The sequence below is a fragment of the Oncorhynchus gorbuscha genome, unplaced genomic scaffold, assembly GCF_021184085.1.
Source record: "Oncorhynchus gorbuscha isolate QuinsamMale2020 ecotype Even-year unplaced genomic scaffold, OgorEven_v1.0 Un_scaffold_590, whole genome shotgun sequence".
NCBI lineage: Eukaryota > Metazoa > Chordata > Actinopteri > Salmoniformes > Salmonidae > Oncorhynchus > Oncorhynchus gorbuscha.
The window spans coordinates 331902-348057 of NW_025745426.1; the positions used below are offsets into that span (position 1 = coordinate 331902).

At 48.1% G+C, this 16156-nt stretch overlaps 1 protein-coding gene across 1 annotated transcript in view; it reads left to right on the plus strand.

Annotated features, from left to right (window-relative positions):
* The first annotated feature begins 3100 nt into the window (after window positions 1–3100).
* Window positions 3101–16156, plus strand: part of LOC124018916 (kalirin-like) — a 74316-nt gene continuing 61260 nt past the window's right edge. Inside the window, exons 1-9 of the mRNA XM_046334244.1 lie at window positions 3101–3167; window positions 8973–9047; window positions 9289–9403; window positions 10647–10839; window positions 11810–12033; window positions 12157–12252; window positions 12297–12483; window positions 13050–13172; window positions 15924–16115. Coding sequence (XP_046190200.1) covers window positions 3101–3167; window positions 8973–9047; window positions 9289–9403; window positions 10647–10839; window positions 11810–12033; window positions 12157–12252; window positions 12297–12483; window positions 13050–13172; window positions 15924–16115 — 1272 coding nt within the window. The remainder of the gene's footprint in view (window positions 3168–8972; window positions 9048–9288; window positions 9404–10646; window positions 10840–11809; window positions 12034–12156; window positions 12253–12296; window positions 12484–13049; window positions 13173–15923; window positions 16116–16156) is intronic.

Below are 16156 nucleotides of genomic sequence, written 5' to 3' on the forward strand. Positions count from 1 at the left end.
TCAGAACCAAATGATAAATAAATGGAGCATATAAGCAGCAAATGAAAGCTCTTGCAATATTCAATAATTACATTTCTCTAAAACAGGCTATAGGCTACATGTGCAACACCAAGTCAGAACAGTAGGCAAAGTTATGAGGGGGAAAGGGACCAAATCATTAGGGTGAGACACATGGGCTACTAACAGCTTACGACACAACACACACTTAGTATTACTTTCTTAGCTACAGTTTACATATCTCCCTGGCATATTACGTAATTTATGCAGCAGCATACAGGACATTTTTTGACACACCTTGGTGTGCTGTGCTCACTTGAACAGGAAGGTGGTGCGGCGGTCCCTCTTGAGGGCAAATTTTGTCAGCAAAGTCTGGAATTCTCTGGATTTATGGTGCTTTCAAGACAACTTGGAACTCTGAAAAAAAAGGTTGAATCATGACGACGTTAGTGATCTTCAAGTCGGAGCTGTCACACCCTGATCTGTTTCACCTGTCTTGTGCTTGTCTCCACCCCCCTCCAGGTGTCGCACATCTTCCCCATTATCCCCTGTGTATTTATACCTGTGTTTTCTGTTTGTCTGTTGCCAATTCTTGTCCCTGTTTTGTCCCATCAAGCCAACCAGCGGATTTTTCCCCTGACTCCTGAGCCTGCTTTTTCTCTCTTGTCCCTGTTTTCTGTCTGTTTTCCCGGCTCTTTTGACCATTCTACCGGCCCTGAGCCTGCCTGTCGACTCTTCTGATTACAGACCCTGTGACACTGCTCTGGATTTACTGGCCTGCTCTGGATTCTGTCTGCCGTTCTGTGAGCCCTTTCGGACTCTGCTCTGCTCTAAATTACAGACCTGCCTGCCCTGTACCTTGTGACATTGTCTGGATTTGACCCTGTCCCCACTTGTCGTTTTTTGTAATAAAGTTTTGTTACTTGAACTGTCTGCATCTCGGTCTGATCTAGAAAGAGGCCGGAGTTCCCGACTTGGAATTCCGAGTTGGATGACTGTTCAAAACATTTTTTTCCCAGTCGGAGCTCGTTTTTTCCAAGTTCCAAGTTGTCTTGAACTCACTGAAGTCTGACATTTCCCTGTTCCGAATTTCCAGTTGTTTTGAACACGGCTTAAATCATGCTGGATTGACAGCATGGCCAATGTTTTCAACCTTTTCTGGCCCAAGGCATGAGAATGTTTATCCATTTAAGCTTGGAAAAGAGACCCTTAAACCCAAACTTGGACCACACTCTCACTCCCACTGAATAGCAGGCTAGTGATTGCTTTGCAACACTTACAGTTAGCCTCTGATTCGTTCCCAACCACTCATTGTTGAATTGGCTGATGAGCACCGATACATTTTATCTATCATTTCTCTTCATATGACAAGGATGGAAAAGGATTTGCCAGTAAATTGTCGACTTGATTTATGATGATGACTGCTTGTCCAGCTTGCTAGCTAAGATTTTGAAAGTATGTTGACATGATCAGTCAAATCAAATCTACGATAGATATAACGTGATTTGATGTCATTTTATCTGTGGCCGGTAACCTTGATCCTTCTTGGATGGGCACTTCTAATGTAAATATATGGCAGCACCCAAGGGGATGGAATTTTCGAGCTCTCCCCATAGATTTTGCAGTGACGTTGTCCCCATGAGTGATAGAACACTGAGCCAATCACGGCGCAACTACAGAACATTACCAATCCCTACACTCCATATTTTCGTTGGCTGCCCCACCACAACAGAAAGCACTGAGCTAGACTGAAACACCTGCATTTTGAGCTGCTCCAGAAAGCAAAAAAAGAGACCATGTTTATAATGCGGCTCTATAAAGTCAATGATTTAAAAAAAAAACATATTTTAGCTAAACAAGTGGGGCTCTTCCCCACCTGCCCTGAAGGACCGGTTGCCACTGAGTGGTATGTTATCAAATACATCAAACACGTGGTTTCCATGGTTTCCAGGTGTTTGATGCCATTCCATTAGCTCCATTCCAGCCATTATTATAAGCCGTCCCTCCCTCTGCAGCCTCCAATGGTGTGTGTGTGTGTGTGTGTGTGTGTGTGTGTGTGTGTGTGTGTGTGTGTGTGTGTGTGTGTGTGTGTGTGTGTGTGTGTGTGTGTGTGTGTGTGTGTGTGTGTGTGTGTGTGTGTGTAGAGATGAGAGGGAGGTTTGGTCTGTTGTTGGGAGGCGATAACAGTAGGTTACACAACCACAGCGGGAGACACATTGATGCTGCGGGTGTCACGGTTAATTGAGTGATGTCACCGGGAACGGTGTTTTTTTCTAGATAGGCGGTTACTGCTTTGATAAATAAGAGGAGGCGGGCTGGTGATGCAATAACCAAAGGGTAGCTTCTCTAGGCTATGCGATCAGCATCAAATATAGGCAGCTTGACCCCATTAAGATAGCCCCCTCTTCTCTAATCTGGGAAGAACAAAGCAAACCATGATGTTGCCATCGTCCTTGGTGTGTGAAGACTGGTGGATGAATGACGGCATAGATCGAGCGCATTGATTTTATAGTGCATGCCAGGGAATAAGGGAAAGTCCCTCCTACAGTCAGGGCACAGCGATGATGTTCTTCTTGAATCACTTCAGGCAACGTATGTAGTCTATACTACGGGCCTGCCTCGCCTCCGGTTGCACGCGCCGTGCATGGACAGGCTCGGGACTGTCGGTGCTCATGCAGTCAGCTGAGCCCGAGCCATCTGCACCGGGTGCGTTTCGGTATAACGCTATTGTTAGATTGGTCGGTAGGTCGGTTGTAGTTGGCTAGTAATGGAGCATGCTGCACGAGCTTTCGCCTCGGTATTCGGTAGGCCTACTAGTCAACTACTGAACAAAAGCGCGCAAGGCGATACGGTGGGATATGATGTGATGTGATGTGATGCCGCGCAGGATCACGGCGACAGTAGCGGAGGAACGGGAATGCGCGCGACTACGGACGAGAATCGCTGCTAGGATACAGAAGAGAACATGAGGACGGGGCCGCGCGATGACTGACTGACTTTCTCCCCGTAACGACCATCTCTGCATACCGAGGGGTTCAAAAAAGGAAAGAAAAAAAGAACCGACCAGCCTCTCGTTGAAGGCGTGGAGGATCTATCGGAGAGGATGAATCCCGGGGACCCTGCCCAAACCGGACCCGGTGAAGCCGGTCAGGACGGGTTGGCTAAAGCAGGTGGGCAGGCTGGGTGTTAACGGCATCCCGTGCCGAGATCGATAATGAAAAGGGTGAAAAGGCTAAACCGGAGGGATTGGTCACAGCTGCCTGGCCCCGGGTATGGGTGGATGTAGCCTATCGTTACCGTGCAGGAATGTGCCTGTCCGTTACCGTGAGAAATAGCATTGGCAGAGCTGTATATTCAGCCCATTATAGAATTAGACTATTTCACCGCAGCGTGCATGGTCAGGGAGGACGAAGCATATACGTTGAGTTTTTGGTCAGTTTGTGTGATTGAGGATCCATCATGATCACTTGCTTTGGCGATGTAAACATGTTTCCCGTGCCAATAAAACCTATTTAATTGAATTGAGAGAGACAGAGAGAGAGAGAGGGAGTACAGTAGCAGCATTGCCTATATATGTTCTATGTAGCTTGCAGCATTTGATCCGCGGTGTTATAAAACGATATCAATACAGACACACCCACATAATCTATGTGAACGTTTATTTGACCGTATTCTGTCTCTGATCTTTATACAATCCACAAACGGCCGAGCACAGGCCCGAGGCTTTTCGCCGTGATGTTAAATCGTCAGCACTTCCATTCATTCTCCCTGTGTGTGTAGTAAGCATGTACAGCTGCTATAGGCCACTGTATCGGAGCAAACATGTTACCGCAGCTGTGTGTGGACTAAGACACTAGCTACCGTACACACACACACACACACACACACACACACACACACACACACACACACACACACACACACACACACACACACACACACACACACACACACACACACACACACACACACACACACACACACACACACACACACACACACACACACATGATGATTATGCATGACTATCAGACATGAAATAAGGTGTGTGTTTGTGCGTGTGCTCTCTCTAGTGAGCATGGATGGCAGAGGTCCCAACTGGTCCACAGGGCTGCATCTAGTCTAAACAGGGGTCCTCTCCTAGTCTCCTCTCCTTTATCTACACTGATCTGAAGACACTGGACAACACACTGTGGTGGATGCCTCATCCCCTTGATTGGCCAAAAGGAGACGACTACAGCCTAGTGAGGAATATAAGGGCTATGTCTCAATACTCTTAAATAGTTTCCTCTTCATGCCTCTTTTCGTCCATGACATCGTCTCCTTCATCAGCACTGACCTGAAAAACACAGGATGGGTGAAAGCAACATTGTTTCCCGTCAGATGGAGGAAAAGAGATATTGAGAGGAAAAGGACTTAAGACTATTGAGATGCATCCCAGTAGGCTGTCTCATCCCAAGGGCTGGTAAGACATGGAGAGAAGGGAGGGAGAGGTTGTCACAGCGCGCCTGTGATCTGCTTCCCGGCTGCTACTCGCAATGATCAGTGAAGGGTTCCACTTAATGTCTCTTTATTCCTCCTCTTCCTCTCAACGCTTCTCCCCCTCTTCCTCCTAAGGTTATCGTTGGTCCCTGTGCTGGGAATATTCAAACACAGTGGTGTGTTAATGTTTATGCTCAGGATTAGGTGTCTCTCCCACTGAGATGGATAAACCTGCCTCAGTACAGACAGACAGACAGACACACACACACACACACACACACACACACACACACACACACACACACACACACACACACACACACACACACACACACACACACACACACACACACACACACACACACACACACACACACACACACACACACACACACACACACACACACACACACTACATCAATAGACCGGCACAGAGGGGCCTACTCACCTTGGATACCAAGACTGCATCCCAAATGGCGCCCTATTCCCTTTTATAGTGCACTGCCTTGGACCAGGGCCTATAGGGCTCTCATCAAAAGTAGTGTACTATATAGGGAACAGGGTGCCATTTGGGATGGAGACCCCAAAGGATTTCTTGGTGCACACTCCCCTTGCTCAGTCCTCTGTGCCTTTAGCATGCTAGTGTTACAATCATGCTGGTGATATGTAATTCATGGTGAATGAGTGCCATTATGGCCCATTCCTAGATGACTGACACACACACACACACACACACACACACACACACACACACACAGTATATATACTGTATATAACATGACCAAAAGTATGTGGACACCTGCTCGTCAAACATCTCATTCCAAAATCCTGGGCATTAATATGGAGTTGGTCCCCTTTTGCTGCTATAACAGCCTCCACTCTTCTGGGAAGGCTTTCCACTGTGTTAGAACACTGCTTCTGGGACTTGCTTCCATTCAGCCACAAGAGCATTATTGAGGTTGGGCACTGATGTTGGGCGATTAGGCCTGGCTCGCAGTCGGCGTTCCAATTCATCCCAAAGGTGTTCGATGGAGTTGAGGTCAGACAAACCATTTCTGTACGGACCTCGCTTTGTGCCCGGGGGGCGTTGTCATTCTGAAACAGAAACGGGCCGTCCCCAATCTGTTGCCACAAAGTTGGAAGCACAGAATTGCCTAGAATATCAATGTATGCTGTCGCGTTCAGATTTCCCTTCACTGGAACTAAGGGGCCTATCCTGAACTGTGAAAAACAGCCCCAGACCATTATTCCTCCTCAACTCTTTACAGTTGGCACTATGCAGGTCGGGGCAGGTCGTGTTCTCATGGCATTGCTTTCTACTTTTAACCCAAAAACATGAGGCATGTTGCTTTTCCTGACTTGTCTACGAGAGGGAGAGGCTACAGGTTAGCAAAGAGTTAAGTTTTATTAGAAATGAAGTGTTTAAGAGCAGATGCACAAACAGACAGGAGAGAGTACTAGGAGCCATGAAGAGACGTGTCCAGATTCCGTACAGCAAAGCAAAACCCCCCGAAACAAACCAAAGAAATACTTGGCATTGCGCATGGTGATCTTTGGCTGGTGTGCGGCTGCTCGGCTATGAAACCCATTTCATGAAGCTCCCGACGAACAGTTATTGTGCTGACGTTGCTTCCAGAGGCAGTTTGGAACTCAGTAGTGTTGCAACTGAGGACAGATGATTTTTACACACTTCAGCACTCGGCGGTCCCGTTCTCTGAGCTTGTGTGGCCGACCACTTTGCGGCTGATCCGTTGTTGATCCTAGACGTTTCCACTTCACAATAACAGCAGTGACAATTGACCGGGGCAGGTGGTATCCTATCACGGTGCCACGTTGAAAGTCACTGAGCTGTTCAGGAAGGCCATTCTACTGCCAATGTTTGTCTATGGAGATTGCATGGCTGTGTGCTCAATTTTATACACCTGTCAGCAACGGATGTGGCTGAAATAGCCAAATCCACTAATTTGAAGGTGTGTCCACATACTTTTGTATATACGGTGTATATAGAGCATTCAGAGTCTCTCTGTCTGGGGGTACACTATGGTGGTGATGAATGCACTGCAGTGTTGTCTATAAACGGCTTAGGAATAGTGTGTGTGTGTGTGTGTGTCTGTGTGTGTGTGTCTGTGTGTGTGTGTGTTTCTGTGTGTGTGTGTGTGTGTGTGTTTGTGTGTGTGTGTGTCTGTGTGTGTGTGTCTGTGTGTGTGTTTCTGTGTGTGTGTGTGTGTGTGTGTCTGTGTGTGTGCTTTATTCTCAATCTTGTAGTGTAGTTGTAACCTGTGTTGCGGTGGTGCGCTGTCTGTGGCCTGGCCTGCTCTTTCGTGTGACCAGCCTGGTCTGTTTAGCCGTGTGTGTGTCAGATTCTCTTGTGATACACAGAGTAGTAGTAATCCGCCTTCGGCTGCACACCGTCTGGCTGTCTGTCTGCGTGCGGTGTGTGTGTGGTTGTACAAGCAATGCTCTTTTAGTCTTGCAGGGTAAACATCTGGCAGCACGGTTCCAGGGCCAGCGTGACTAGGCGTTAGCACCTGCCGTTTTCAGAGGGGAAACAGAGAAATACAAAGATGACGATATGAAACAGTCTTGTTCATCTTCCACTTTACCTGAAGATGTTAAATCCTTCCCTGTCTGCCTGTTTTATGGAACGTATTGGTGTGTTTGATGTTTCCAGTCACCGGCTGGCAGCCGCAGGGAGTTATTAGTCTTGGTGTGTGTGTGTGTGTTTACATGTGTGTGTGTTTGGATGTGTACGTGTGTATGTATGTGTGTGTGTGTTTACATGTGTACGGGTTTACATGTGTGTGTTTGGATGTGTGTGTGCGTGTGTAAATGTGTGTGTGTTTGGATGTGTGTGATAAACAGCGCGTCGTTTGGTTTGGTACGATTATTTTATTTCTACTTCCTGCCACTCCCTGGAGTTCTGTGTTACAGGAAGTCTGGAGTGCCACGCTTCCTGTCACATTGGTTTCCTCTTCCTGTCCTTCACTCCTTCATGTTCAGTTCTTTGTGCTTCCTCTTTCCATCGTTTTCATGGGTGAATTCACAATCGATAAGGAGAAGCAAAAACGTCTGTAACACACGTACGCACAAAAGCATGCACACACAGCACACACACACATAAACCTTTCAACAAACACAACATTCAGCAAGCTATTTCCTCCATTCTGTCACAAAATGTTTCATCACAATGACATTCAATGACATTCTAATGTGGACTAGAATGTTATTGTCTTGGACACACACACACACACACACACACACACACACACACACACACACACACACACACACACACACACACACACACACACACACACACACACACACACACACACACACACACACACACACACACACACACACACACACACACACACACACACACACACACCTACTATACATACACACACACAACTACACACACACATACATAAACACACACACATTTACACACACACGTGAGGGTTTGATTGCAGAGCAGAATAACAGTATACAGTGAGAGAATAACCTCTTAGTGACGTGGAAAGGTCAGCTAGACCCCTTGAGCTACATACTCTAACCTCCCTCCCCCTCCCTCCCTCCCTCCCTCCCTCCCTCCCTCCCTCCCTCCCTCCCTCCCTCCCTCCTCCCTCCCTCCCTCCCTCCCTCCCTCCCTCCCTCCCTCCCTCCAACGTTGCCCTTCATCCCTTTTTCTCTGTCATCCATTGCTACCCCTACCCTTTCCAAATACTGTACACACACACACAGCCTGAGGAAAGGCAGGTGAGAAGGTTTGTCCCTTCACTCTACTTCCTCTGGTACTGTATGGGAGACTGCAGAGCCACACACACACACACAGCCTGAGGAAAGGCAGGTGAGAAGGTTTGTCCCTTCACTCTACTCACTCACGCACACACGCATGCACTCACGCACACACGCGCGCACACACACAGAAACACACACAGACGCACGCACACGTGCGCACACACACATACGCACACAGACACACACACACGCACACAAGTGCTCCAGCTTACACTAACACAGACACATGTCCCCTCTGCAAACATCCCCCCTACCTCTGTCCCTGCCCTATGCCCCAGTGCCCCAGCTGTTCCAGTCAGGATTATACCCACATCAGATTACACTAACAGGCCTAAACACCAGATGGGTTTTGTCTGCTGTCTACATGCTGTCACAGCAACCTATACACACCACATACACACAATCACAACACACACACATTTATTTACAGTCATTTAATGTGATAGTGTCATTACAGCCTGCTGTTCAAACCCTAGTTCTTTCTCTCCCTCTGTTTCCAGGGGAGATTGTTGTTGATGTGGCTGTTCATTTGTGATCGAGGAACTAAGTAGTGTTTACAGGGATATTTGAAATGTAACTATCTGTCTATATCACCTTGTCTGCCCCCCCCCATTCTCTTTTCTCTCTGTCCCCCTCTCCTCCCTCTCTCTCTTCTCTCCCTCACCCCCTCCTCCCTCTCTCTTCTCTAGGGGGTGCGCAGGGGGAGGGGGTGAGAGCGGTGGATGTGCTGACAGTTCTGAGGGAAAAAGTGGCCTTTGTTTCAGGTGAGTTGAGTACGGCCCTGTCCCATTTTGTTCCCTAGTCTCTTTTCCAAGCTCCCTCTATTCCCTTGCTCCATTTCGTTCCCCTGTTATGTTCCCTTGTCCCTTCACCTAACTCCTTACCCTTGTCCGACCAAGCCCCTCCCCTAGGCTGACACGGTATATGTCCTAGTTGAGTGTCTTGGTTCAAAACCCCTCTGGTAATGATGTGTTATGTTGCTTTTTGATGATGTCACTGTCCCAGGGGGGAGGGACAAGAGAGGCGGGCCCATTCTCACCTTCCCAGCGCGGACCAATCATGACCGAGTGAAACAGGAGGATCTAAGCAGACTGGTCACCTATCTGTCCACCGTACCCAGGTAACACTCCTTCTATCACTTTATCTCTCTATCTGTCCACCATACCCAGGTAACACTCCTTCTATCACTTTATCTCTCTATCTGTCCACTGTACCCAGGTAACACTCCTTCTATCACTTTATCTCTATCTATCTGTCCACTATCTGTACCCAGGTAACACTCCTTCTATCACTTTATCTCTCTATCTGTCCACCATACCCAGGTAACACTCCTTCTATCACTTTATCTCTCTATCTGTCCACCGTACCCAGGTAACACTCCTTCTATCACTTTATCTCTCTATCTGTCCACCATACCCAGGTAACACTCCTTCTATCACTTTATCTCTCTATCTGTCCACTATCTGTCCATCATACCCAGGTAACACTCCTTCTATCACTTTATCTCTCTATCTGTCCATCATACCCAGGTAACACTCCTTCTATCACTTTATCTCTCTATCTGTCCATCATACCCAGGTAACACTCCTTCTATCACTTTATCTCTCTATCTGTCCATCCCTTTACTCATGCATCATACCCAGGTAACACTATCACTGAGTTATTCTATAGCTACCTCTCCATCTCTATAACTCATCCCTCTATCACACTGTCAGTGTATTATCTCTATAGCATCATCCCTGTATCACACTGTCAGTGTATTATCTCTATAGCATCATCCCTGTATCACACTGTCAGTGTATTATCTCTATAGCATCATCCCTGTATCACACTGTCAGTGTATTATCTCTATAGCATCATCCCTGTATCACACTGTCAGTGTATTATCTCTATAGCATCATCCCTGTATCACACTGTCAGTGTATTATCTCTATAGCATCATCCCTGTCAGTGTATTATCACACCATCAGTGTATTATCTCTATAGCATCATCCCTGTATCACACTGTATTATCTCTATAGCATCAGTATCACACTGTCAGTGTTTTATCTCTATAGCATCATCCCTGTATCACACTGTCAGTTTATTATCTCTATAGCATCATCCCTGTATCACACTGTCAGTGTATTATCTCTATAGCATCATCCCTGTATCACACTGTCAGTGTATTATCTCTATAGCATCATCCCTGTATCACACCGTCAGTTTATCTTTCTCTTCCCTCATAATTCACACTGATATATCCCCTCTCTCCCTGACTCTCCACCTCCTTTACTCCCTCTCTCTTTCTACTTGATTCACCCTCTCTGTTTCTCGCTCTTCCTGACCCCCTCCATCTCCTCTCCCATCCTCTCTCTTCTCAGTGATGACGTGCGTGCCAGGGGCTTCACGGTGGTCGTAGACATGCGTGGTTCTAAGTGGGAGAGCGTCAAGCCGTTGCTACGGACACTCCAGGAGGGGTTCTCCGCCCACATTCACACGGCCCTCATCATCAAACCAGACACCTTCTGGCAGAAACACAAGACCAACCTGGGCAGCGCCAAACTCACCTTTGAGGTGTGTGTATGTGTGGAGTGCCTCTGTGTATTGTTCTAACTATAATTTATCCCCTTCTCTAATCTCTCTCTCTTTCTTTCTCAATCCTCGTGCCCCACCCCTCTATCTTTCCCCCTCTCCCTCTTTCTTTCCCTCTCTCCCTCTCTCTTTCCCCCTCTCCCTCTCTCTTTGCCCCTCTCTCTTTCCCCCTCTCCCTCTCTCTGTTCCTCTCTCCCTCTCTCTTTCCCCCTCTCCCTATCTCTTTTCCTCTCTCCCTCTCTCTTTGCCCATATCTCTTACCCCTCTCCCTCTTACCCCTCTCCCTCTCTCCGTTCCTCTCTCCCTCTCTCTTTCCCCCTCTCCCTCTCTCTGTTCCTCTCTCCCTCTCTCTTTGCCCATATCTCTTGCCCATCTCTCTTACCCCTCTCTCTCTCTCTTCCCCCTCTCCCCTCTCTGTTCCCTCTCCCTCTTTTGCCCCTCTCTCCCTCTCTTACCCCTCTCCTCTCCCTCCTCTTTCCCTCTCTCTGTTCCCCCTCTCCCTCTCTCTTTGCCCCTCTCTCTGTACCCCTCCCCTCTCTTGCCCCTCTCTCTGTTCCTCTCTCCCTCTCTCTTTCCCCCTCTCCCCTCTCTTTCCCCCTCTCCCTCTCTCTGTTCCTCTCTCCCTCTCTCTTTGCCCATATCTCTTACCCCTCTCCCTCTCTTACCCCTCTCCCTCTCTTTGTTCCTCTCTCCCTCTCTCTTTCCCCCTCTCCCTCTCTCTTTCCCCCTCTCCCTCTCTCTGTTCCTCTCTCCCTCTCTCTTTGCCCCTATTTCCTACCCCTCTCCCTCTCTTTCCCCCTCTCCCTCTCTCTTTCCCCCTCTCTCCCATCTCTCTCTCTCTTTCCCCATCTCCCTCTCACTTTCCTTTCTCCCTCTCTTTCCTCTCTCCCTCTCTCTTTCTCCTCTCCCTCTCTCTTCCCTCTCTCCCTCTCTCTTTCCCCTCTCCCTCCAGACCAGTCTAGTGTCGGTGGAGGGCCTGTCCAAGCTGGTGGACCCGTCCCAGCTGACCTCTGACCTGTGCGGTTCTCTGGAGTATGACCATGTGGAGTGGACAGAGCTACGGCTGGGCCTGGAAGAGTTCTCAGGAGCTGCTGGGCAACTGCTGGCCCAGCTAGAGCAGCTGGAGGCTGGGCTGACCCGCATAAGCGAGGCCCAGGGCGTGGATGAGGCCCGCAAGTAAGACAGATGCAGATGTGTGTATGTGTGGCTGGTGCAGTAAGCTATGTTTGTGTGTGTGTGTGTTCAAGCTGTGTGTGTGTGTGTGTGTGCGTGTGTGCGTGTGTGTGTGTGTTTGACCAGGCTGCTAGAGGAGCATGGCCGACTACGTACCACCGTTGCCACGGCTCCCATCGATGCCATCGACCGTGAGGGGCGGAGCTTGCTCCAGCGCATGCGGCTTGGCCCGCCCACAGCGGTGAAGTCCCTAGCGACGTGCCCAGCAGTAACCAAGGTTACGGAAGCTGGTTGTCGGGCGGGGCTGATTTCCAGAGTGTAGCTCCGAAGGTGGCCTCCCTACTGGAGAGGCTGCAGACTGCCAGGACACAACTGCAGCAGAGCTGGACCGAACGGAAAGCACACCTAGACCAGACCTTACAGCTGCATCTATACGAACAGGACGCTGCCAAGGTGTGTGTTTATGGGAGGGGAAAGAGTGTGTGTGTGTGTGCGTATGTTTACGTGTGTGTGTGTGTGTGTGTGTGTGTGTGTGTGTGTGTGTGTGTGTGTGTGTGTGTGTGTGTGTGTGTGTGTGTGTGTGTGTGTGTGTGTGTGTGTGTGTGTGTGTGTGTGTGTGTGTGTGTGGGAGTCAGAGGGAGAGAGAAGAAGAGACAAAGGTATAAGTCTCCCTGTGGTGGTACAGTTTAGAGCCCGCTGGTAGTGACCATCTGTTGTCTGAATGAACAGCAGTGGTGGAGACAGCAGGTCGACTGGCAGACAACCCTCCCTTTTTCTCCCTCCCCCTCTCTTTCGCTCTCTCTCCCGTTCTCTATTATTCTGTACATGTCTAAATAGATGAAGTGTGTGTGTGTGTGTGTGTGTGTGTGTGTGTGTGTGTGTGTGTGTGTGTGTGTGTGTGTGTGTGTGTGTGCGTGCGTGCGTGCGTGTGTGCGTGCGTGCGTGTGTGTGTGTGTGTGCGTGTGTGTGTGTGTGTGCGTGCGTGTGGATGTGTAACCCCCTGTGTGTGTGTGTTGTAGATGTCCGAGTGGATAGCCCACAGTAAGGATCTGTTCCTGCAGAGTCAGACAGAGGTTGGCCTCAACCACCAGCATGCCCTGGAACTCCAGACCCAGCACCAGCACTTCACCATCAACTCTATGGTACAGACATTCTGTTACCCCTTATCATCAACTCTATGGTACAGACATTCTGTTACCCCTTATCATCAACTCTATGGTACAGACATTCTGTTACCCATTATCATCAACTCTATGGTACAGACATTCTGTTACCCCTTATCATCAACTCTATGGTACAGACATTCTGTTACCCTTTATCATCAACTCTATGGTACAGACATTCTGTTACCCCTTATCATCAACTCTATGGTACAGACATTCTGTTACCCCTTATCATCAACTCTATGGTACAGACATTCTGTTACCCCTTATCATCAACTCTATGGTACAGACATTCTGTTACCCCTTATCATCAACTCTATGGTACAGACATTCTGTTACCCTTTACCATCAACTCTATTCTGTTACCCTTTACCAGAGGTGGGACCAAGTCATTGTTTTACAAGTCACAATTAAGTCTCAAGTCTTAGCCCTCAAGTCCCAAGTCAAGTCCCAAGTCTTAGCACTCAAGTCCCAAGTCAAGTCCCAAGTCTTAGCACTCAAGTCCCAAGTCAAGACAGACAAGTCCGAGTCAAGTTTCAAGTCAAGACCGTCAAGTATCAAATTAAATCTAAAATCTTTGAGTTTCGAGTCCTAAACAAGTCATAATGTGTTCTTCAACAAATGTAATACAATTTCATAATAGTAATAGTTATTATATTACATTTACACAAATCATGAATTATTTTAAAAATATCTATATATTTATTACTTTCCAATAAACGTTATATTTCCATGGAAATAAATGGGTAGCCATGAGAAAGACCCCCCCAATAGTGATCGATTACCGAGGATCGCTATGGGGCGCAATCGGGCAGTGTAGGCTTGTACACAATCGCCCAACCTTAACACACACACACACTCTCTCTGTGTGGTTACAGTAGGCTAACATATGGCAATGGTTTTAGGAACAGCAGTGACATCAGGCAGGATTTAGACTACCAACTGCCTAGCCAGTTGTAGCTCAATCTTGGGTACCATGATCACGTTCCCGCACTGACTGACTGTGTGGAGGCTCATTGATTTAACTTTACGTTAACCTACATGATACACCAGTAAAGTAATAAAATATATAGCTGTCGGCTATATTAGCCACGACTTACCGTTCTTTGTTCAGCTTCAAATGTCGAACAAAGTTGGAAATTGTTGCCTCCGTCTGTCATTTTCTTCCCGCATGTTTTGCAAGTTGCAGTCTGTTTGTTGTTGATACAGCGGAGTCTTTATATCTGAAAATAATCATTTGGGGTATCACCGTCCCAGGGCTCCGTCTGAATTCACCCCCGTTCCTCTGCACTGCCACGCTCAACTGTTTCTCAGCCGGCACAACTTGATTGGCTGCTGTCCGATTCAAACTGTAATCCGTTAAATGAAGAGTTGATGCGCTACACACTTTTTAAAAAGCATATTGTTTTATATTTGGGCTTGGGGAGGGTTGGGGAGGCTTGGGGAGGGTTGGGGAGGCCTGGGGAGGCTTGGGAAGGGTTGGGGAGGCTTGGAGAAGCTTGGGGAGGCTTGGGGAGGCTTGGGGAGGGTTGGGGAGGCTTGGGGAGGGTTGGGGAGGCCTGGGGAGGCCTGGGGAGGCTTGGGGAGGCTTGGGGGGGTTGGGGAGGCTTGGGGAGTTTTGGGGAGGCTTGGGGAAGGTATCAAGTCAGGTCGAGTCAAAAGGTTAAAGTCCAAGTCAAGTTGCAAGTCATCATATTTGTGACTCGAGTCCACACCTCTGCCCTTTACTATGAACTCTATGGTACAGACACCCTATCACACATCACTGTGAACTCTATGGTACAGACACCCTATCACACATCACTGTGAACTCTATGGTACAGACACCCTATCACACATCACTGTGAACTCTATGGTACAGACACCCTATCACACATCACTGTGAACTCTATGGTACAGACACCCTATCACACATCACTGTGAACTCTATGGTACAGACACCCTATCACACATCACTGTGAACTCTATGGTACAGACACCCTATCACACATCACTGTGAACTCTATGGTACAGACACCCTATCACACATCACTGTGAACTCTATGGTACAGACACCCTATCACACATCACTGTGAACTCTATGGTACAGACACCCTATCACACATCACTGTGAACTCTATGGTACAGACACCCTATCAGACATCACTGTGAACTCTATGGTACAGACACCCTATCACACATCACTGTGAACTCTATGGTACAGACACCCTATCACACATCACTGTGAACTCTATGGTACAGACACCCTATCACACATCACTGTGAACTCTATGGTACAGACACCCTATCACACATCACTGTGAACTCTATGGTACAGACACCCTATCACACATCACTGTGAACTCTATGGTACAGACACCCTATCACACATCACTGTGAACTCTTATGGTACAGACACCCTATCACACATCACTGTGAACTCTATGGTACAGACACCCTATCACACATCACTGTGAACTCTATGGTACAGACACCCTATCACACATCACTGTGAACTCTATGGTACAGACACCCTATCACACATCACTGTGAACTCTATGGTACAGACACCCTATCACACATCACTGTGAACTCTATGGTACAGACACCCTATCACACATCACTGTGAACTCTATGGTACAGACACCCTATCACACATCACTGTGAATTCGTGCCCTTTAACTCTATGGTGCTATTAAACATGAGTTGTGAACTCTGATGTATGGTACCTAACCTCTGACCCCTCCTTAGAACGGGAGTGTGAACGTGGACGGGGTGGTCTCCGTGGCGATGCAGCTGTGTGAGGGGTGTCACTACGGAGCGGAGCGGATCGCGTGTGTCTCGTCACGGCTACAGGAGGAATGGAAAGGGCTGACGTCAGTGCTGGAGGAACGCAGCAACACGCTGGTCATGTCCACCGACTTCCACCAGGGGGCAGAACAGGTGAGTCTGGGTGCTTCCTTCTCATGGACATTACTAAGAGC